Consider the following 17,112-nt stretch of genomic DNA (forward strand, 5'->3'; position numbering starts at 1 on the left):
ATTACCCAAAGTTTGTTTTTTTAATTGTTGATTCACATATGTAACATCAAATTTGAGAGAGGTGCTCTCCTTTTACATTATTTTCAGTTTAAATTGTGTTTGCAAATTATTACGAAAGAGAAAGCAATTTTACACTGTGGCAAGTTTGGAAAAAAGTTGTGAAACACTCCTGCCTCAATCCCCATCACGTGATCTTTCCCAGGCCACCACAGGTTTACCACAGAATTAATACAAGCATAGAGGTCTAGGTATTGGAAGTTGAATATAAAGTGTCTTAAATACTATAATGAAAGCTTATGGTAAAAGGGCTCTGCAGGTATACTACTGAACACAAAGTTGGTGCCCTTTCCATGGCAGCCAAATAGTGATAACTCTTTGAGTTCCCTTTTTTCCTATTAGTAGTTAATGGACAGTGAGAATTGACAATGTCATGCTAACTTTAAGGTTTGACTACTAGGTCCTCCTACAGAACTTCACAAGCAAATTAATGTTTCTATTTTTGGAAACTTCAATCTCACTAATTGGAGATAGTATTTTTAATTTCATATAAATCCTACGATCCTGGCTTTGCATTATGTATAAATAGTAAAGAATATATTTCTTTTACAGATCATTAAGCAATTGCAACAGCGTATGGCTGAGCTCAAGAAGACTCTCCAAAAGGAGCTGGTAAGTGTTTAGATACTACTTAGAATGCAAAGTGTGGTTATTTCCATGTGAAAACAATGTGTTACGTGGCAGCTATTTGTGCCCAGTAATATTGAGAAACCTGGGGCTTTTTGAGCAATGAGTAAGATGTGTAGATCTAGAAGCTCAGAGAGCCGCTGTTTGCACATGTTTTATGCAGTTGAGCAATGTCCTTCATTTGTCTGTTTCTACTGAATCCCTCTAAACCCTGTTTTAGCATACAATATGTTTTGGTTATCCTGCTTTAGGTTTAAACCTATAACAAATGATAAAGCGCCACAAAAAGGGAAACCCTCACCAGTATAAACACATATACACCTGCACAACCACAAACTAAGTGCCATTCAAAGAAAGGAAAAGGAGAGTAAAAGAGTCATTTTTAATTCTTCCTGAACTTTGTTATACAAGGTAGCTGCAAAAAAAACTGGGCTAACATTATTCTTCTTAGGTTTTGTTGTTTAGGAATGTCACTAAAATATTGTTTCTTCTTCCTTTTGCTTCTTTCAGTTTTGTGGTCTTTGGTCTAAAGATGCAGGGTCTAGAAGCATGTTTTAGGTTGTATCAAATTATTTTATAAACTCTAGAGAATCAGGAAATATCAAAATCATATTTGATTTTTTTGTCTACATATGTTTCTTTCACCGATAGGTAAATGGCTGGTTTCATAAGAATCTTTTCCAATGTGCACCATCTCATTTACCCACAGACAGAGAATGGGTGAAACCCTTTGATACATCATCCCCCTTTTCTAGCGAGTCAGTATTGATAGTAGGTGAATTGCCTAACACCCCAGGCTTTAAACATTCAATGCATGGTGTAGTGACAGGTATATGTGAAAAGAGTGCTGACACCAAGCATCTGGCATAGTGGTGAAAACATGGAACGCAGTGTCACTTGAATGCTGTTGCAAAAAGTTCTTACCAAGTTCAGCAAAGATTAAAGTGATATTGTTTGTATCTGTAGAGATTCAGCTACACGTATATGAAACGAGTTGTGTTATGATCTGTCAAAATCGATACCTGAGCTGAAGTACTTCCCTGTAAGAGATCCTTGTCACTTGCTAGAAGATGGTATGCGGAGAGCATCTTTACAATCTTCAGGGTTAAGGAAGAATGCTATTGATTTTGTAGTCCCTTCTGGTGCTCTATTTCGCTATGCGAGGTAACAGAAACACAAATATTTTTCATTTTGTTCTTTCTGTGTCATCAAAGAAAGCGTCATCCGAACTGTCTTTTAGCCCGTAGTTCTCAGTCCTAGAGGTCGTGAATGCTATATTATCCATGTGGCAACCATTTATAGAATTTCTGCTTAGTGATAATGCCAAAGCCAAGAAATGTGAGGACCTTACGTCACATATTGGTGTGAAAAAAGTACACTCTACTGCATTCTTAGATTTTTACAGGAAAACATGACTGCTGTAGTGGACAGAATAAAAAAACTAGAGTCTGAAAACACCCTTGTCTACCAGGTGTTCAGCGTAATTGGTGTAGATGTGAAACATCTCCTTGAGAGAAGGCTGGGCGACACCTTAAGTGACTTTGGCAATGCAACATGTTCCACGTTAGAATGCATGTGCCTTGGTAAGCAAAGAAATGTTGCGGAGCAATTCAGAAAAATTTATTTTACAATGCATGAGAAATGGCTTGCAATGATGCATTAAAATGTCGAAATAGGCAAGATTTAATCAAGGACACAAAGCAGAAAAAACATGAGAGCTCAATTAATGTCTCAAATAGCTTGCACCTCTAAGGGGAAAAACAGGGGAAGCATGCCAGTACTGAAAGCCAAATTATAATACACTGTTGCTAATTTTAAGTGGCCCCATTTACCACTGGGGGCTTGGAGAATTAATGATATAGTTACAGAACTGGTAATGAATCATAAAACATACACGAGGCTCACCAACAGCAAAATAGTGTGCATTATGCAGACATGACAATCTGTGAAGCAGTTATAAAACCAATGAAATATTTTAAAGCAGCTTTTTTTCGGAGTAAAGAATTAAACAAGATATCTTGAATCACTAGGGAGCACTTGAAGGGTGTTCCTTTTCCGTAAAGTGTTAGGACAAATGTCTGTAAAACAAATATTTGTTGTCGTTGTCGTTATAGTTGCGTATTTCAAGAAAACTTCGCAATGTGATGGAAGCAAGAACTGTTATGCACCAGAAGTAATTTGTTGTTTGCCCTTCATAGTTGTCAGAGGCACTCTGGGCTTGATACCACTTTGCCCAGGAAACACCCAAACATGTGGTTTTCCTTCTTGGTGGATTGCAGCCCACCCATACTCGTTGAGCAGCCCACCTCCTGTTGTTCTCAAGCCTCTTCACTCTTGCACCAAGAAAGGAAATGGGATCCACAGCGCAGGCCTTGTGGTTGGTCTCGGAGGTTTAGTCATTCCCATCTTCCTTTCTAAGGACTCTACACAGGCTTCAGAAGATACTAGTTGCACCACAAGACTGTTAATTGTCCCGCCTACTCCACAAATCTAGCATCAAAGGCTTTCCATTTTTTTGTGAAGCCTTTCCAAAGAGGTCTCCAGCAAGCTTTTGGCTCCTCAAGTGAACCTAGTCATCTTTGCCCATGTGGACAGTGCTCCAGAAGAGCCACTCTTCTGTGGTTTGCCTATGGCTAAGGGTGAACATCACATAGTGCCTCTGTGCTCCTCAACCGATACACAGTCACCCACCTATTTGCTGGCTCCAGCAAATTAGCATGTCATCAGCTGCTGACCTCTTTGGCCCCACTTGGAGCATTGCCAGTGGGTAGAGGAAAGTAATCCATCAATGTTCACGGCGGAGTTGGAATTACCCAATCAACTTCGCTGCAGCCGACCCGAACTAGGCCAAATTGTTGCATTCTCTTGCTGTTCTTTTTGACTGGCTAGATAGTGTGGAAGTACCTTCAGCTGAACTCCAGTCTTTTCTGCACCCCCAGCCTTTCAGGCTCAGGCAGGGTCAACTCCTCTCCGACGTTCGGTCTCTGCCAAGGTCCCTAACTTTCAAGCACCACTGTTGAGGAGGGGGTGCTCATCTCGGTTGACTCACTTTCTCCAGCCACTGAACCAGTTGGGTCTATGCACACACCAGAAAGAATCACCTCCGGTATATCTACCCAAAGGCAGCAGTTCCCTGGCCTTTACTGCTTTACTGTATTTGTCTCTCTCACTTTACCTGTTTTTAGGTCTCGCCTGTCGATGCGCATGCGCATCGAGCTTGCGAGACTATTGGGGCTTAACCACTCTTTAACTAACTTGCAAGGAATCGTGGCGATTCCTTGCAGTGCCCGTGACTTTTAAGCTCAATGCGCATGTGCATTGAGCTTAAAAGCTCGTGCACATCAGTTCCCTCAGCCGGCTGCTTTAACACCCTCTCCCCGCTCCGCCCCCTCCCCTGCCCGCCGTGTCTCATTTCTCCACCCCCCTCCCCTTCTCTCCCTCCGTCTTGTTTAATCCCTCCGTCTTGTTTAATGTAGCGTTCTTCCATATCCGCTTTTATCGCATTCATACACCATCCGCTACTCTATACACGAGCGCTTGCACTCTCAGTGTATGTCGGGATGAAGGCACATGTCACACACTGTGGCCGGTGAATTGCTTTGCCGACTTCCTTCGTCGTAAAGGGTACTTGTCCTCATCGCAGGGTTATGGTCATTATTTTCGGTCCCCATCACATTATTTCTCAGCGTGTGCTCTGCCTCAGGACGGCATTTCTCCTCCCCTCGGGCAAGCAGATAGCCGCAATAACACCGTCCCTGCTCAGCTTTCTTCTCAATTTCTCCCCGTCTCCACTTCCCATTAGGAGCCCTTCCTCTCCCCACTTCGTATGCTAGCCTTCACTCTAGCAATGGCAGTGCTTTCACTTGTTACAAAATCAACCACTTTAATGGTAGTCAGTGGACTAATTCAATTCCGAATATTTGTTTCGAAATCTAAACTTTGAGAAAGCCATACGTGATTACACAAAATGCAGATCTTTTATTTTGTGCTTTATTTTATTGCATAATGCATCCCGGTGTCAATTCTGGCGAAAGAACACATTTTGCACAAAAAAGATGAAAAAATAAATTTGGTGCGAACAGCTGCTTGCGTTCTGTTTGTTCATGTTGTTCCTGTGATATAATTTTGTAGCGAACTGCTGCATAATTACTCAACATGGTATAGTTTTACAATTTTTTCCAAATTACACCGGCGTAATTTTACTTTTGCTCAGCCCCTGGTCTTTTTAGAGCAAGTACATAGAGACGCAAAAGTGAACTCCGCTGACTTTAAAGCATCCTGCTTCAAATGCTTGAGACTGCTCTAATCGCCTGTAGTTTTATATTCCCATAGCTGCCGCTTGATTTAACGACACCTGGAATAGCGCCGTAAACAGCACTCGAAGTGTAGTGGAAATGCTGTATTGATGTCGGCGTAAAAGCAGTTTTTGACTTTAGGTTACTTGATGAAAAGAAGACATTGAAGAATTATAAGAATATGTGACTTTTTTGGGGACCTTTTTAGGTTTCGCTGGAGGGCGGAGCTCTTAGCTCCGCCTCCAGAGAAATTTCTTGATTTCAGTAAGGACTCTGGAATACGCCCCCCTGTCCCATTGGCTAGCTCCATAAATGGAGGCTAGCCATTGGAACAGAGATCTGTCCGTCAAGGCCGGACCAGATTCGGGGGCGTTCCCGAGATTTTTTCCCTGGGCGTTCCCAGGTGAGTGCTCTGCCTTTTGATTACCCTTTCCCGCCCCCTCCCGTTGTCTGTGCGCCGTTCCCGCCCCTGTAAACACGCCCCCACTCCCAAGCGCTTGAAAGTCCTTTCTTTCCTTTATTTTGCTTTGCAGGTGCCACCCTGCTTATGGCTGCCCTAGCGAGTGCCCACCTCACCTCTACGTTTAGTTTTCACTTCGAGGGTGCCACCCCTCAGTTATGCCCAAGTGTTCACCGCCGCCGGCCCGTGGATCTGCTCTGAGGCGCTGTCCCGCCTCCATCCCCCCAGGGCCGCGCTGCCATTGGCGGCCCCGGAGAAGTGATTGCCGCTTGGTGATTGGTCCCCGGCTGCAGGGACTCCCGACGCGTCATCTTGAGGCCACGCAGGGATTGGCCCAACCTCGAGGGATTCCCCAAGCGCGACCCGGAAGTGCCCGCGGACACAAGGAAGGAACCGGCTGCATCGGCCAGCAAGACTCTCAAGAGGGAGAGCCCCGGCCGCCGGCGAACAGAGGAGACGCGCTACTCCCTTAGAGCAGCCGAGGGAGCATGCAAAAGAACCCGGTGAGTGGCAGACAGGCTTTTGCGACTCCTTCGTTTTAATGAGCATGCTTTGAATATTCATGATCGGGTGTTGATTTTCTATCATTAACTCTATTTTTGTAAACCATATTTATGGCACAGTATTTATGTCAGATGATATGTTGACTGCCATATCGGGAGTCACATCCCTTGAAGCTGCGTGGAAGCCTGTATTATTATCAATAAAATGTCTGTTTCTCCTTCTTGAACATGTCTGCCAGGCTGCCAAATGAGCTAACAATGGACGTATTGATGTTGCTAATTAGATTAAACCAGACAAGACGTAAATTCTGATTTAGTGAATATGTAGTCATAGTTATATTTTTTAATTTATTTAATTTTGAGGTGGTTGTGTGACATTCAGACCACTTCACGGAACTTCCATGGGTGGAAGAAAATTAAAGTACAAGACGCTGGGCATCCCTTAGTCTACAGGTCCAGCTATATTCTCTTATGCAGAGTCAGGGTTCTGGGCAGATGACAGTAGATGTATTTGGTGCCCATTTGGTTGCCTGGCAAGTGTTCTTTTAATGAGACATGGATGGAGCGGAGATTCCAGAAAGCAGAGCCTTGTGTGTTTCAGGTTCTACTCCCAAACCCTTGCACTTCGCTGGGAAGAATGGTGACCAGATTGTAGGCCACCATTCAAGGGAGGTCCTGCGATGGAATTCAGTGTCTTTGAGGGGCAGCTAGACCTGCAGCCATGTGTCACCTTCGGACAGTTCAGCTTGCCTTCAACTGTGTTCGTACTCATTCAGGAAGCCACCAAAAAGCGTACAATGTGGTCTGAGCAATTTATCATGAGGACTGCGTAGCCTTGGTCTGGGCCTGTTCAAGTTTGTGCAATGATTATGCATGGAAATTTGTGCATCTTGTATTATAATGTTGGAGGCGGGACAATGCTATGGTGAGGGTTTGGGCTGCCTTGTGACATAGAAAGGATAGAATGACTCTTCACCACCTTAGGTAATTGTATGTGTCTTTTGTGACAATGTTGATGTATGGTGACAGTGTTTTCTCAACCTGGAAGATAACCCAAGGCTTTGGCTTCTGCTTTGGTAGAGTCAGGGAACTCAACATGGCTATGAGCTTGACCCGTAGGACTGGCTAGCTAGCCACCGGATCCAGGAGAGTTAAGGCATGGCTAGGTCTTGTGTATCTATACTTAGACATGTTCTTTTTGTAATTCTGTTGGTTTTGTGTTGCTTGTCTATTTTTAGAAGTGAAGTATTATGTTCTCTCTTTTGAGTGGGTTGTGATTTTATATCACATAATGAGAAGAAGATTGCCAAGAAGGAAACCTGGAAGTTTTCATCCCTGATGAGATTTAGTCATTTCTCATGGTTAGATGCCTTCCACGGAAAAGTAATGCATATAGAGACAGTGGCTCCACCTCTATAACTTCAGTATTTATAATGCACATACATTTGAGTACATATCGTTGTTAACATTCCACATGAATATTCAATGAACAGCTTAATTGCAAGAGAAATTAGTGAGCTCTTGATAAAAGAAAAGACACAGAGCATCAAAAAGATTTACATTTTTCTGTTCACAATCAAGTGGTGTGTGTTCTGGTTACATACAAGCTGTAGTGTGTGCTCTGTTTACGTATAAGTGGAAGTGTGCTGTAATAGCGTGTATGTTTTCTATTTGCATGCAAGGGGGGGGGTGTATTTTCTGTTTAAATTGGAGCGTTGGTGTTTTTTTTGTTTACTAGAATTGGTAGTGTCCTCCTCATATATTAGTAGTAGCGAGTTTTCTGTTTAGGTGGTAATGCAACTTTTTTTTTTGTTGATTTTTTTTTATATCGGGAACTTGACCCAAAAGCATTAAAGTCCTTTATATCGTATCAGATTTTTTTTTTTAAACCTGGGGAGCCGGGATGAGCTGGAAACAACCCACACCTTCAGTGTGAGAGACATTGTGTATGAGAGACAGCAGTGTCTGTAAGAAAGACAGCAGTGTGTGTGAGAGAGACAGCAGTGGGTGTGTTCAAGGCAGAGTCAGCAGTGTGAGAGAGACAGCAGTGTGAGACCTTTTATTTATGTTTTGGTTTTTGAAACATAAATAAAACGAATTATTTGCAATGTCAATAGCATAAACTTGCTTAAATACGTGACCTATTGCATTGAAAATGCAATACAAATCGCATTTGCGAGAGATTAAGCTATTGCCATTGTAAATGACAATGCCATTTATTTATCTGTTTTCAAAACCAACACATAAATAAAAAGTTTGTAATTCACAATGCCGATAGCTCAAACTTTTCCAAAGGCGAAACCGTTGCATTGTAAATGCTTGTATATAGCGTGAAACTGACTCGAAGGTATTGGGGCGCTTTACCTGAGCACCAGTTACATTACAGAAAGACGAGTTTTTTTTTTTCTCTCTCCGGAGATTGAGTGATTTGCCCATAATCACAGCTTGTTGAGCCAACGCCGCTCCCCCCGCCCCCTGCTTCACACGTCTCACGGCCAGCAGGCCGTCTCGTATTTCTCCTCCCTCCCTCGCCTCCCTCCCTCAACACTGACGACGCGAAAGATTTACCTCCATAAATCTTAGCTTGGTCGGGTCCGTTTTATTTTTTGCTTTATTTGTTCTTTGCCATTCTTGTTATTGTGTTCAGGTCCTCCGAAAACCCTCATCTCCTTCCTCTCAGCTGTCAGAAAACAGTGGTCAACGCACTTAGTTTATCACGTGGCCTGGACTATGGCAACTCTTTACTTGGGTGCTCTTCCTTATGTTGTAAAACAGTTTCAAATTGCGCAGAGCACAACAGCCTTTCTGCTTAAACTTCCTTGTTATTCTCCAGCATCTGCACGTCTTTTCTTGCTTACATTGGCTTCCGCTTTAGCTGCTGTTTGTATTTAAAGGCCTCTGATTCTCTCATCGAGCTTTCTATGGCACTAGACCGAATTACATTCCAGACAACCTTCAGATCTACTCTTCTGTGTGCATTATTACGCTTACCTGCTCAGAATTTTCATCTATTCCTTGAAATTCTCAGGACTAGAGTAAGAGGTCGTGACTTATTCTTCTTGGACCCCCAAATTATGGAATGAACTCCCTTCTGTTCTTCACGAGGAAAGTAGTTTATCAGTGTTCTGATGCAACCTGAAAGCCCATCTGTTTCCATAGGGCAGCTAACTAAGATTTCTGTTCTCTCTTCTCCATTTTTGTTTTCACATTAAACTACTGAAAATATATTATTGCAGTTTCCTTTGCAAATATGCGAACAAACTCCCCGACCCTACTTATTTCTCCCACTCCCGCTTGCTACCCTGCTCCCCCTCCCCCGCCTCGCACCAAACTACCATTTGTCGCATTTAGACTACCTTCTCCCCCACCCGACTTGAAAGGCAGCCTCACACACCAACATTTGTCTCTCACACCACAGACTCCTGCTCCCCCGCCCACCCAGCAATGCCGAGAGCTATTCCCTCCCACTTGTTTTTTTACCCGCTCCGCCCCCTCCCCTGCCCGCCGTGTCGCATTTCTTTTCTCCTCTTTGCTCCTCCAGCAGTTCTGTCACCTTTCCTTCTCTCCTCCCTTGTCCACCTTTTCATTGTTTTTGCCCACCTCTCCTCCAGTTGAACTCTGTCACTAGCTCCTTTCAGCCCCTTCTCATTCCAGTGTTTTCGGGTCCCATCTCATGCTTGTTATAAAGGGGCTGCCAAAATGCGGACACTCCTCAACCCTCTGCTTCACATGAGACTCTGCGGCTCTCATGGGACAATAAACCACTCCAGAACAAACATGGAGTTGTCATACGCGGCCATCTATCTCAATTAAAGGCCACATAGCTTCTCTAACCTCTAGGAAAATCTAGCCCTGCTATTTAATTTTGGCGCGGGATTACTGTGTAAAGAAGGTTTGCATAACGTCTCATCTGACTAACTAGTGCTTTAGTTTAGCATTGTATGTGTTTTCATAGGCTTGTGTGTATGTCCTTTAATGCATGTGCATGCTTGTCTTTTTCTGTTCAGTTCCCGTGTCAGTGTGTGCTTACCTGGATTTCCGTTTGTCTAATTTATGTGGCCTTTGTCAACGAGGCAATCCGCTACTCTGTCCAACGTTTATGAAGACGAGACACTCAACCACGCAATGCCACTCACACACACAACGCCACTCACACACGCAACGCCACTCACCCACGCAACGCCACTCACCCACGCAACGCCACTCACCCACGCAACGCCACTCAGCCACGCAACGCCACTCAGCCACGCAACGCCACTCACACACGCAACGCCACTCACACACGCAACGCCACACACACGCAACGCCACTCAACCACGCAACGTCGCTCAACCACGCAACGCCACTCAACCACGCAACGCCACTCAACCACGCAACGCCACTCAACCACGCAACGCCACTCACACACACAACGCCACTCACACACGCAACGCCACTCACACACGCAACGCCACTCAACCACGCAATGCCACTCACCCACGCAACGCCACTCACCCACGCAACGCCACTCACCCACGCAACGCCACTCACCCACGCAACGCCACTCACCCACGCAACGCCACTCACCCACGCAACGCCACTCACCCACGCAACGCCACTCACACACGCAACGCCACTCACACAGGCAACGCCACTCATCCACGCAACACCACTCACACATGCAACGCCACTCACACATGCAACGCCACTCACCCACGCAATGCCACTCACCCACGCAACGCCACTCAGCCACGCAACGCCACTCAGCCACGCAACGCCACTCAGCCACGCAACGCCACTCAGCCACGCAACGCCACTCAGCCACGCAACGCCACTCACACACGCAACGCCACTCACACAGGCAACGCCACTCACACATGCAACGCCACTCACACAGGCAACGCCACTCACACATGCAACGCCACTCAACAACGCAACGCCACTCAACCACGCAACGCCACTCACACATGCAACGCCACTCACACATGCAACGCCACTCACACACGCAACGCCACTGAAACAACAGCGCCACTCAAACAACAGCGCCACTCAAACACGCAACGCCACTCACACACGCAACGCCACTCACACACGCAACGCCACTCACACACGCAATGCCACTCACACACGCAATGCCACTCACACAAACAACGCCACTCACACAAACAACGCCACTCACACAAACAACGCCACTCACACAAACAACGCCACTCATCCACGCAACGCCACTCATCCACGCAACGCCACTCATCCATTTGCAAAACGAAAAATGTTAAACTCTTCTATTGCGAGACCTATTGCATTTTCAATGCTTGTTTTTTATTCTATGATCCCATCACACAGTACAGTTTTACCCTTCCCCGTCACTCCAGTCTTAGCAGCTGCTCCCTTCCTCAGTCTCCTGTATTTCTCACTTCATCTATTCTGCTCTTTCATCCCCTTTTCTGTGTTCTGTTTTTATCTTTCATCAATGGCTCATGATTGTGAATCTTCCTCTGTTTGGCTCCTGCTTCCAACCAGTCGTAGAACTGCTGATGATGCTGCTAATTACATAGCCTCATATAGGGGAGTGATTCTGTTAAGGACTGAAGAGGCTGTAATACAAATATTACTATTGTTAAAGAAAATACCTCTCAGACCATAGATTGCTCAATGTTTTCCACACCGGAGATCCCCTAACTTTATCCCTGCGGGTGAACAGTTAATGAACCATGTTTATTTTTCTGCTTTTTGTATCATTTGTACAGCATTTTTCCCTTGTTTTTTTAAAATTTAATATGGACACATTATGTGGCTTATACCGAAAAACGTTTTTACTTATATGCCATATAAATTGGCTATCTCAAACAGTGTATAATTAAACTAAGAACAAAAGGGTGACACATTAACATATTTATATAACAAGACATAAAGACTTAATGTGTTATTAAAGACTTAATGTTTTATTAAAGACATACTAATGAATAAATCAAACAAATACATCTATTATATTCAAGAAACACACTTGAACGAAGACTTAATACATACTAGACGTAACAAATTCGCTGAACATTACATACTTATTTAACACATTGCATATATTCGATATTGTAATTCTCCTATTACTGGGCCTAGTTCCATATATAAGATCTTCTATGCTCTACTTTACTTTTCTAGCTATCGGGACCTGAGAACTCGAACTCCTCAATAATGGGCTGAATTTATGGTCCTAAAAGAGATCAAAATGAAGATGTAAACACTCTAGTCTACGCCCTCTTATTTGCACTTAGACTGTCATTTGACACAATTTTTGTTATATGGTCACTCTTTGCCTCTGGAAAACTAATATCCCACTAGAGAAACTGTTGAAAAGGAATTATCCACGCAAGCCCTTGAAGAGAGCAAAGAAGAGAGCATGGTACGCGCCCAGAGAAACACTTCTGACATCTAAAGAAAAGGTCAAATAAATGCCTTTGATTTGTGTCACCACCTACTCAGGGATCATCAACGAAGTCAAGAAAATTATCCAACAAATACCGTTATTCACCCTGAAAAGGAACCATAACATCAAAGACAAGCTGGTCTGAGCAAACGCCCAAGCAAAAAGAACGCAAGTATCCAGTCAAACGATGCTGCCCCTATCCCCCATCAAGGGACATCGACGATGTGGGAATTGTACCTCATGTGCTAGTACTATAGAAGGAACGAAATTTTAATATGGGAACAAGTACGTCCTACTCGAGGAGTTTAAAAAATGTAATACAACAAATGTTATATATTGTGTGATCTGCCCGTGTCAAAAGACATACGTTGGAAAAACCACACAACCTGTCTAAAAGAGAATCACCCAACATAGATCTTGTATAAAATGCTGAGTACCAAATGCACTGATGTCACAACACTGTATTGAGAAAGGCCGCGGCCCACAAGACATTAAATGGACAGTCTTGAAACGTGTCACTGGCAGTAGCACAGAAACTCTCCTCTCAAGATTTGAAGCCAAATCCATCCTACGCTTAGGGACCACGGAAAATGGATTTAACGAAATGAGCGAGATAATGAACTGCATATAAATTAACCCATGGCTATATGACACCAATTTAAAATATGAGCCCCACGAGACACCCTTAACAACAAAAACATCATGGATGTACCTTTAATTTTAAGAAAAAGCTTAAAATAACAGACAATTTATTCTGCCGTTTCCATGACAACCATGGAACACGCCTCTTACAGGAAGCCAAGCACAATGAGGCAAAAAAACTGCTCGACAGCAATACGTTCTCCTAAAATATACATTCTTAAATACTTCAAAATCAAAGGGATGACAACGTTCAGCAGGGATACATTCAAAGGGAGTTGCTACATCAGTAATAATAAGACTGCCTATAGTAGCCTGTGCTTGTTTCCAAGACTACTGGGAGAAGCCAGGCGGAAGTCAGGCTACGAACGTAGACTCACGCAAACCCCACCGCATGTTCACAGCAAGGAAGAAAGAGTTCCAGCGAAATAATTCATTCGATCCGCAGCTGTAAATGGAGTGGTTGAAGCTACTGAAGAGTCCTTCCCATCGAGAACAAAAACGATGCCAAAAGCGAAGGTAATTGCGCAATGAAGCGCAGACCGCCGCAATGCCAAGTGAAAGAAAGAGGGAAACTAATAGGGCAACAACCGCCCACATAGGCACTAAAAGCATGTCTAAAGGCACAAATTGATTGGCACTCTAGGCACTGGTGCACACGTATGGCAATCACTCTGTTACAGGATACCTGATCACGCAGCATCATTTTAGTAGTGCCAGGTACCTGCATTTAAGTCCTGCATGCCACAGCAGCAATAACACGGGCAGTCAATAAAGGATGTTGAACTAAAAACTCACTACTTCTCCTGTATGTTTGATTAATGCCATATAATTACTTTTGACGGTTTAATTCAACTAAAGAATGGCATGAATAGAAAGGAGCAATAGTCCTGCACATGAGTCCCACTAGTGCATGACATAAACGCTAAGCTATATTCAGTGCTCATATACCAGCATGTTTTAATATTCAGTTCATTTCATGTAATCCGCAGATTAGATGAAAAGAAAGAAGCGCAGTGCTAATGGGTGCGATGACACCATCCCAAACTATCTAAGGACAGTTTTCCTCCTCCAGTGTATGCCCAGGACAGATTGAGGCATATTTTAGGTATATACAGATATATATTCAGGAACATTAAGATTCAAACTAACATCAAGCGATTATTAAAAATACTATATAATGTACCAATTATGTTTAATAAACAGAATAAAAAATATATATACTATATAACATCCTCCTATTTTACATTATATAATTCCAGTGTCCTACCAAAGTTCCCCCAGCCCTGAGGAAGGCCTTCCACCAAATTCTTCATGGTCCCATCTTGAAGGTCGAAACGCCTCAGCACATTTTTTCCAGAGGCCAAGAGTGACCATATAACAAAAATTGTGTCAAATGACAGTCTAAGCACAAATAAGAGTGCGTGGACTAGAGTGTTTACATTGTCCCTCTGACCTCTTTTAGGACCATTAATTCAACACATTATCGACGAGTTAGAGTTCACTGGTCCAAATAGCTAGAAAAGTAAAATAGGGCATAGAAGATCTTGTATATGGAACGAGGCCCGTTAATAAGAGAATTACAATATCGAATATATGTAATTTGTTAAATGTGTATGTAATGTTCAGTGAATTTGTTACATCTAGTAGTGTATTAAGTCTTCGTTCAAGTGTGTTGTTTCTTGAATATAATAGATTTATTTGTTTGATTTATACTTTAGTATGTCTTTCATAACACATTAAGCCTTTATTTCTTGTTATGTAAATATGTTAATGTGTCACCCTATTTTAATGATGAGATAGCCAATTTATATGGGATACAAGTAAAACAGTTTTTGGGTACAAGCCACATAATGTGTCCATCTTAAATTTTTTTTAAAATGAGGGAAAAATGCTATACAAATGATACGAAAAGCAGAGAAATAAACATGGTTCATTAATTGTTCACCCGCGGGGATAAAGCTAAGGGGTCTCCGGTGTGGAAAACATTGAGTAATTTATGGTTTGAGAGGTATTTTCTTTAAAGATATGTAATTACATAGCAGCACCCGTGTTGAGAGATGAGTTCAATGGGCCTTTCAGCCAGCCCAACTGCGCCTGTTGATGTGTATCATGCATGAGAGACTTACATTGGGAATCTAGACTGTACTGACACAGCCTTAATTTGTAGCTACAAGTGATCCCGATTTAGATTCCTTATTTTACCCACATGTTTACTTATTGATATTAATATGTTGTTACTAAATGTTCATCTAGTTGAGCGATTTCATTTTAATGGAAGGTTTGAACTTCATGATCTGGGAACATTGCAACTTTAACAGGTGGAGAGCGAAAGCCCCAGATAACCATTTTGCTGTCTGTCTGTAAAGGTATTTGTAGGGCAGAAACATAGCTAGGAAGCAGCAGAGCCCTGAACAATGGACGAGGCATAATAGTATAGTTGGGGGTCATTTACAAAGAGGCAGGTGAGAGTGAATTTCTGTTATGTGGCAGATAGTGTGTTGAAGATATAGTCTTAAGCTTCTTCTTGAATAGCACGAGGTTTGGAGCATTTCAGATATCAGTGAGGATACTATTACATATCCCAGAAGGATGGACTGTGAAATCCTGTATTCTGTGTTTTCTTTTCTAACAATTTTTCTTCTCCAACTTGGAGATGTCATGGCTTCTGTTATGACGTCCTCCGCCTGAGGCAGTCAGTTTCTTGGCCATGTATGTAGGGTATTTTTTCGGATGGCTCTATAGGTGCAGCTCATCATGAAGATGATGCAGACCTAGAGGGGGAGCCATTGTATTTCCTTTAGTGTCATGTAACATGAAAGAATTTATTCAGCATTTTCATGGCAACTATTGGAACAGGATGCCTTTGAATTTTGCAACACGCAGTCTAGTAGGCCTTTCAGCTTAGCGTTGTCTTCATCCATGTGTGAGCGTACCTATTCTTGCATACTTTTTGAGATGCCAATTTCTGTCTTTAAAGTTTGTATGGATCAGGCGGTCATTACTAACAAAAGTTTAAAAAAAAACTCATTATGGAATTCCAGAGCTATAGGCCATTTCTGTGTTTTATAGAATGACAAAATAGGCTATTGTTTGTGGAAAGATAGAGTTTAACCCCCAGCACTTACTTAATCCATTGAGTTTTGTAATGATTTCCTACATGTACATACCCAGCTAGTGTTTAAAATATTTTGGTCAAGTTTGTTTTTATGCATCAAAGTGCTTTCTCTTTTGATCCTCAGAAAATAAAACCGGAGAATGAGGTTGCTGAAACAAGGGAGAAAGTAAGCACTGAAATGACTAGTGCACCCACCACTACAGTGACAAATAATTCTGATTTAAATGACTCCCGGGAGATCAACTTTGAATACCTGAAGCATGTTGTTTTAAAATTCATGTCTTGTCGGGAGACTGAGGTAAAGCACATTCACCTCTATTATGATCATTTATTCCTTTTTCAATTTGTTCAGGCAATGTTTAACACAGTAATTGTCACAGTAAGTTTTTTTGTCCCTTGATATGGCATTGCCACCTACTTATCTTTTATTTTGTATAAGATACACTCCTATTATTTGGGAAATATTCATCGGAGGGTTGTGATTTTGTTTGATGGACTGTTTACATGATTACAGCATGTTAGGGGCTAGAGACCCATTGTCATGAATAATTAATAAAGCATATGTTGAATGCCTTTAATATTCACAAACGCTTTGTGGTTTCTAGTTGAACTGAACACCATTACTGTGGACTTAGCATACCCAGAGACATGATGCCATCCTCTGTCAACTCCCGAAAGTTGCAAGTATTTATTTCACCAATTCCCTTTCTGTTAAAAGGCCCAATAGTACCTTGTGTATCAATGTCTGATGATTCATATATGTGTATATATATATATATATATATATATATATATATATATATATTTATATTTCTGAAGCAAATACCCTTCAAAAAGAAAGATCGCCGCACACCACTCCAAAGGTTCTTTACGTTTTATTTCATTAGGGTTTTCCCCACCCTACGCGTTTCGGACAAGCAATGTCCCTGTTCACGGTTAACAACCATTTGTCCCTTGTTTATTTCATTTATTTATACCATCATCACCACGTGGCAGAGTTACGTTGCATTGTG

General features: G+C 42.5%; 1 protein-coding gene across 5 annotated transcripts in view; it reads left to right on the forward strand.

Moving 5' to 3' along the window:
• Positions 1 to 17,112, forward strand: part of GOLGA1 (golgin A1) — a 413,603-nt gene that overhangs the window by 328,920 nt on the left and 67,571 nt on the right. For all 5 annotated transcript variants that reach the window (XM_078641823.1, XM_078641827.1, XM_078641825.1 and 2 more), the window contains 2 exons: positions 610 to 669; positions 16,224 to 16,397. In XM_078641823.1, the coding sequence (XP_078497949.1) occupies positions 610 to 669; positions 16,224 to 16,397 (234 nt within the window). The remainder of the gene's footprint in view (positions 1 to 609; positions 670 to 16,223; positions 16,398 to 17,112) is intronic.

This window comes from Lissotriton helveticus, chromosome 5_1 (genome assembly GCF_964261635.1).
Source record: "Lissotriton helveticus chromosome 5_1, aLisHel1.1, whole genome shotgun sequence".
NCBI classification, from domain to species: Eukaryota; Metazoa; Chordata; class Amphibia; order Caudata; family Salamandridae; genus Lissotriton; species Lissotriton helveticus.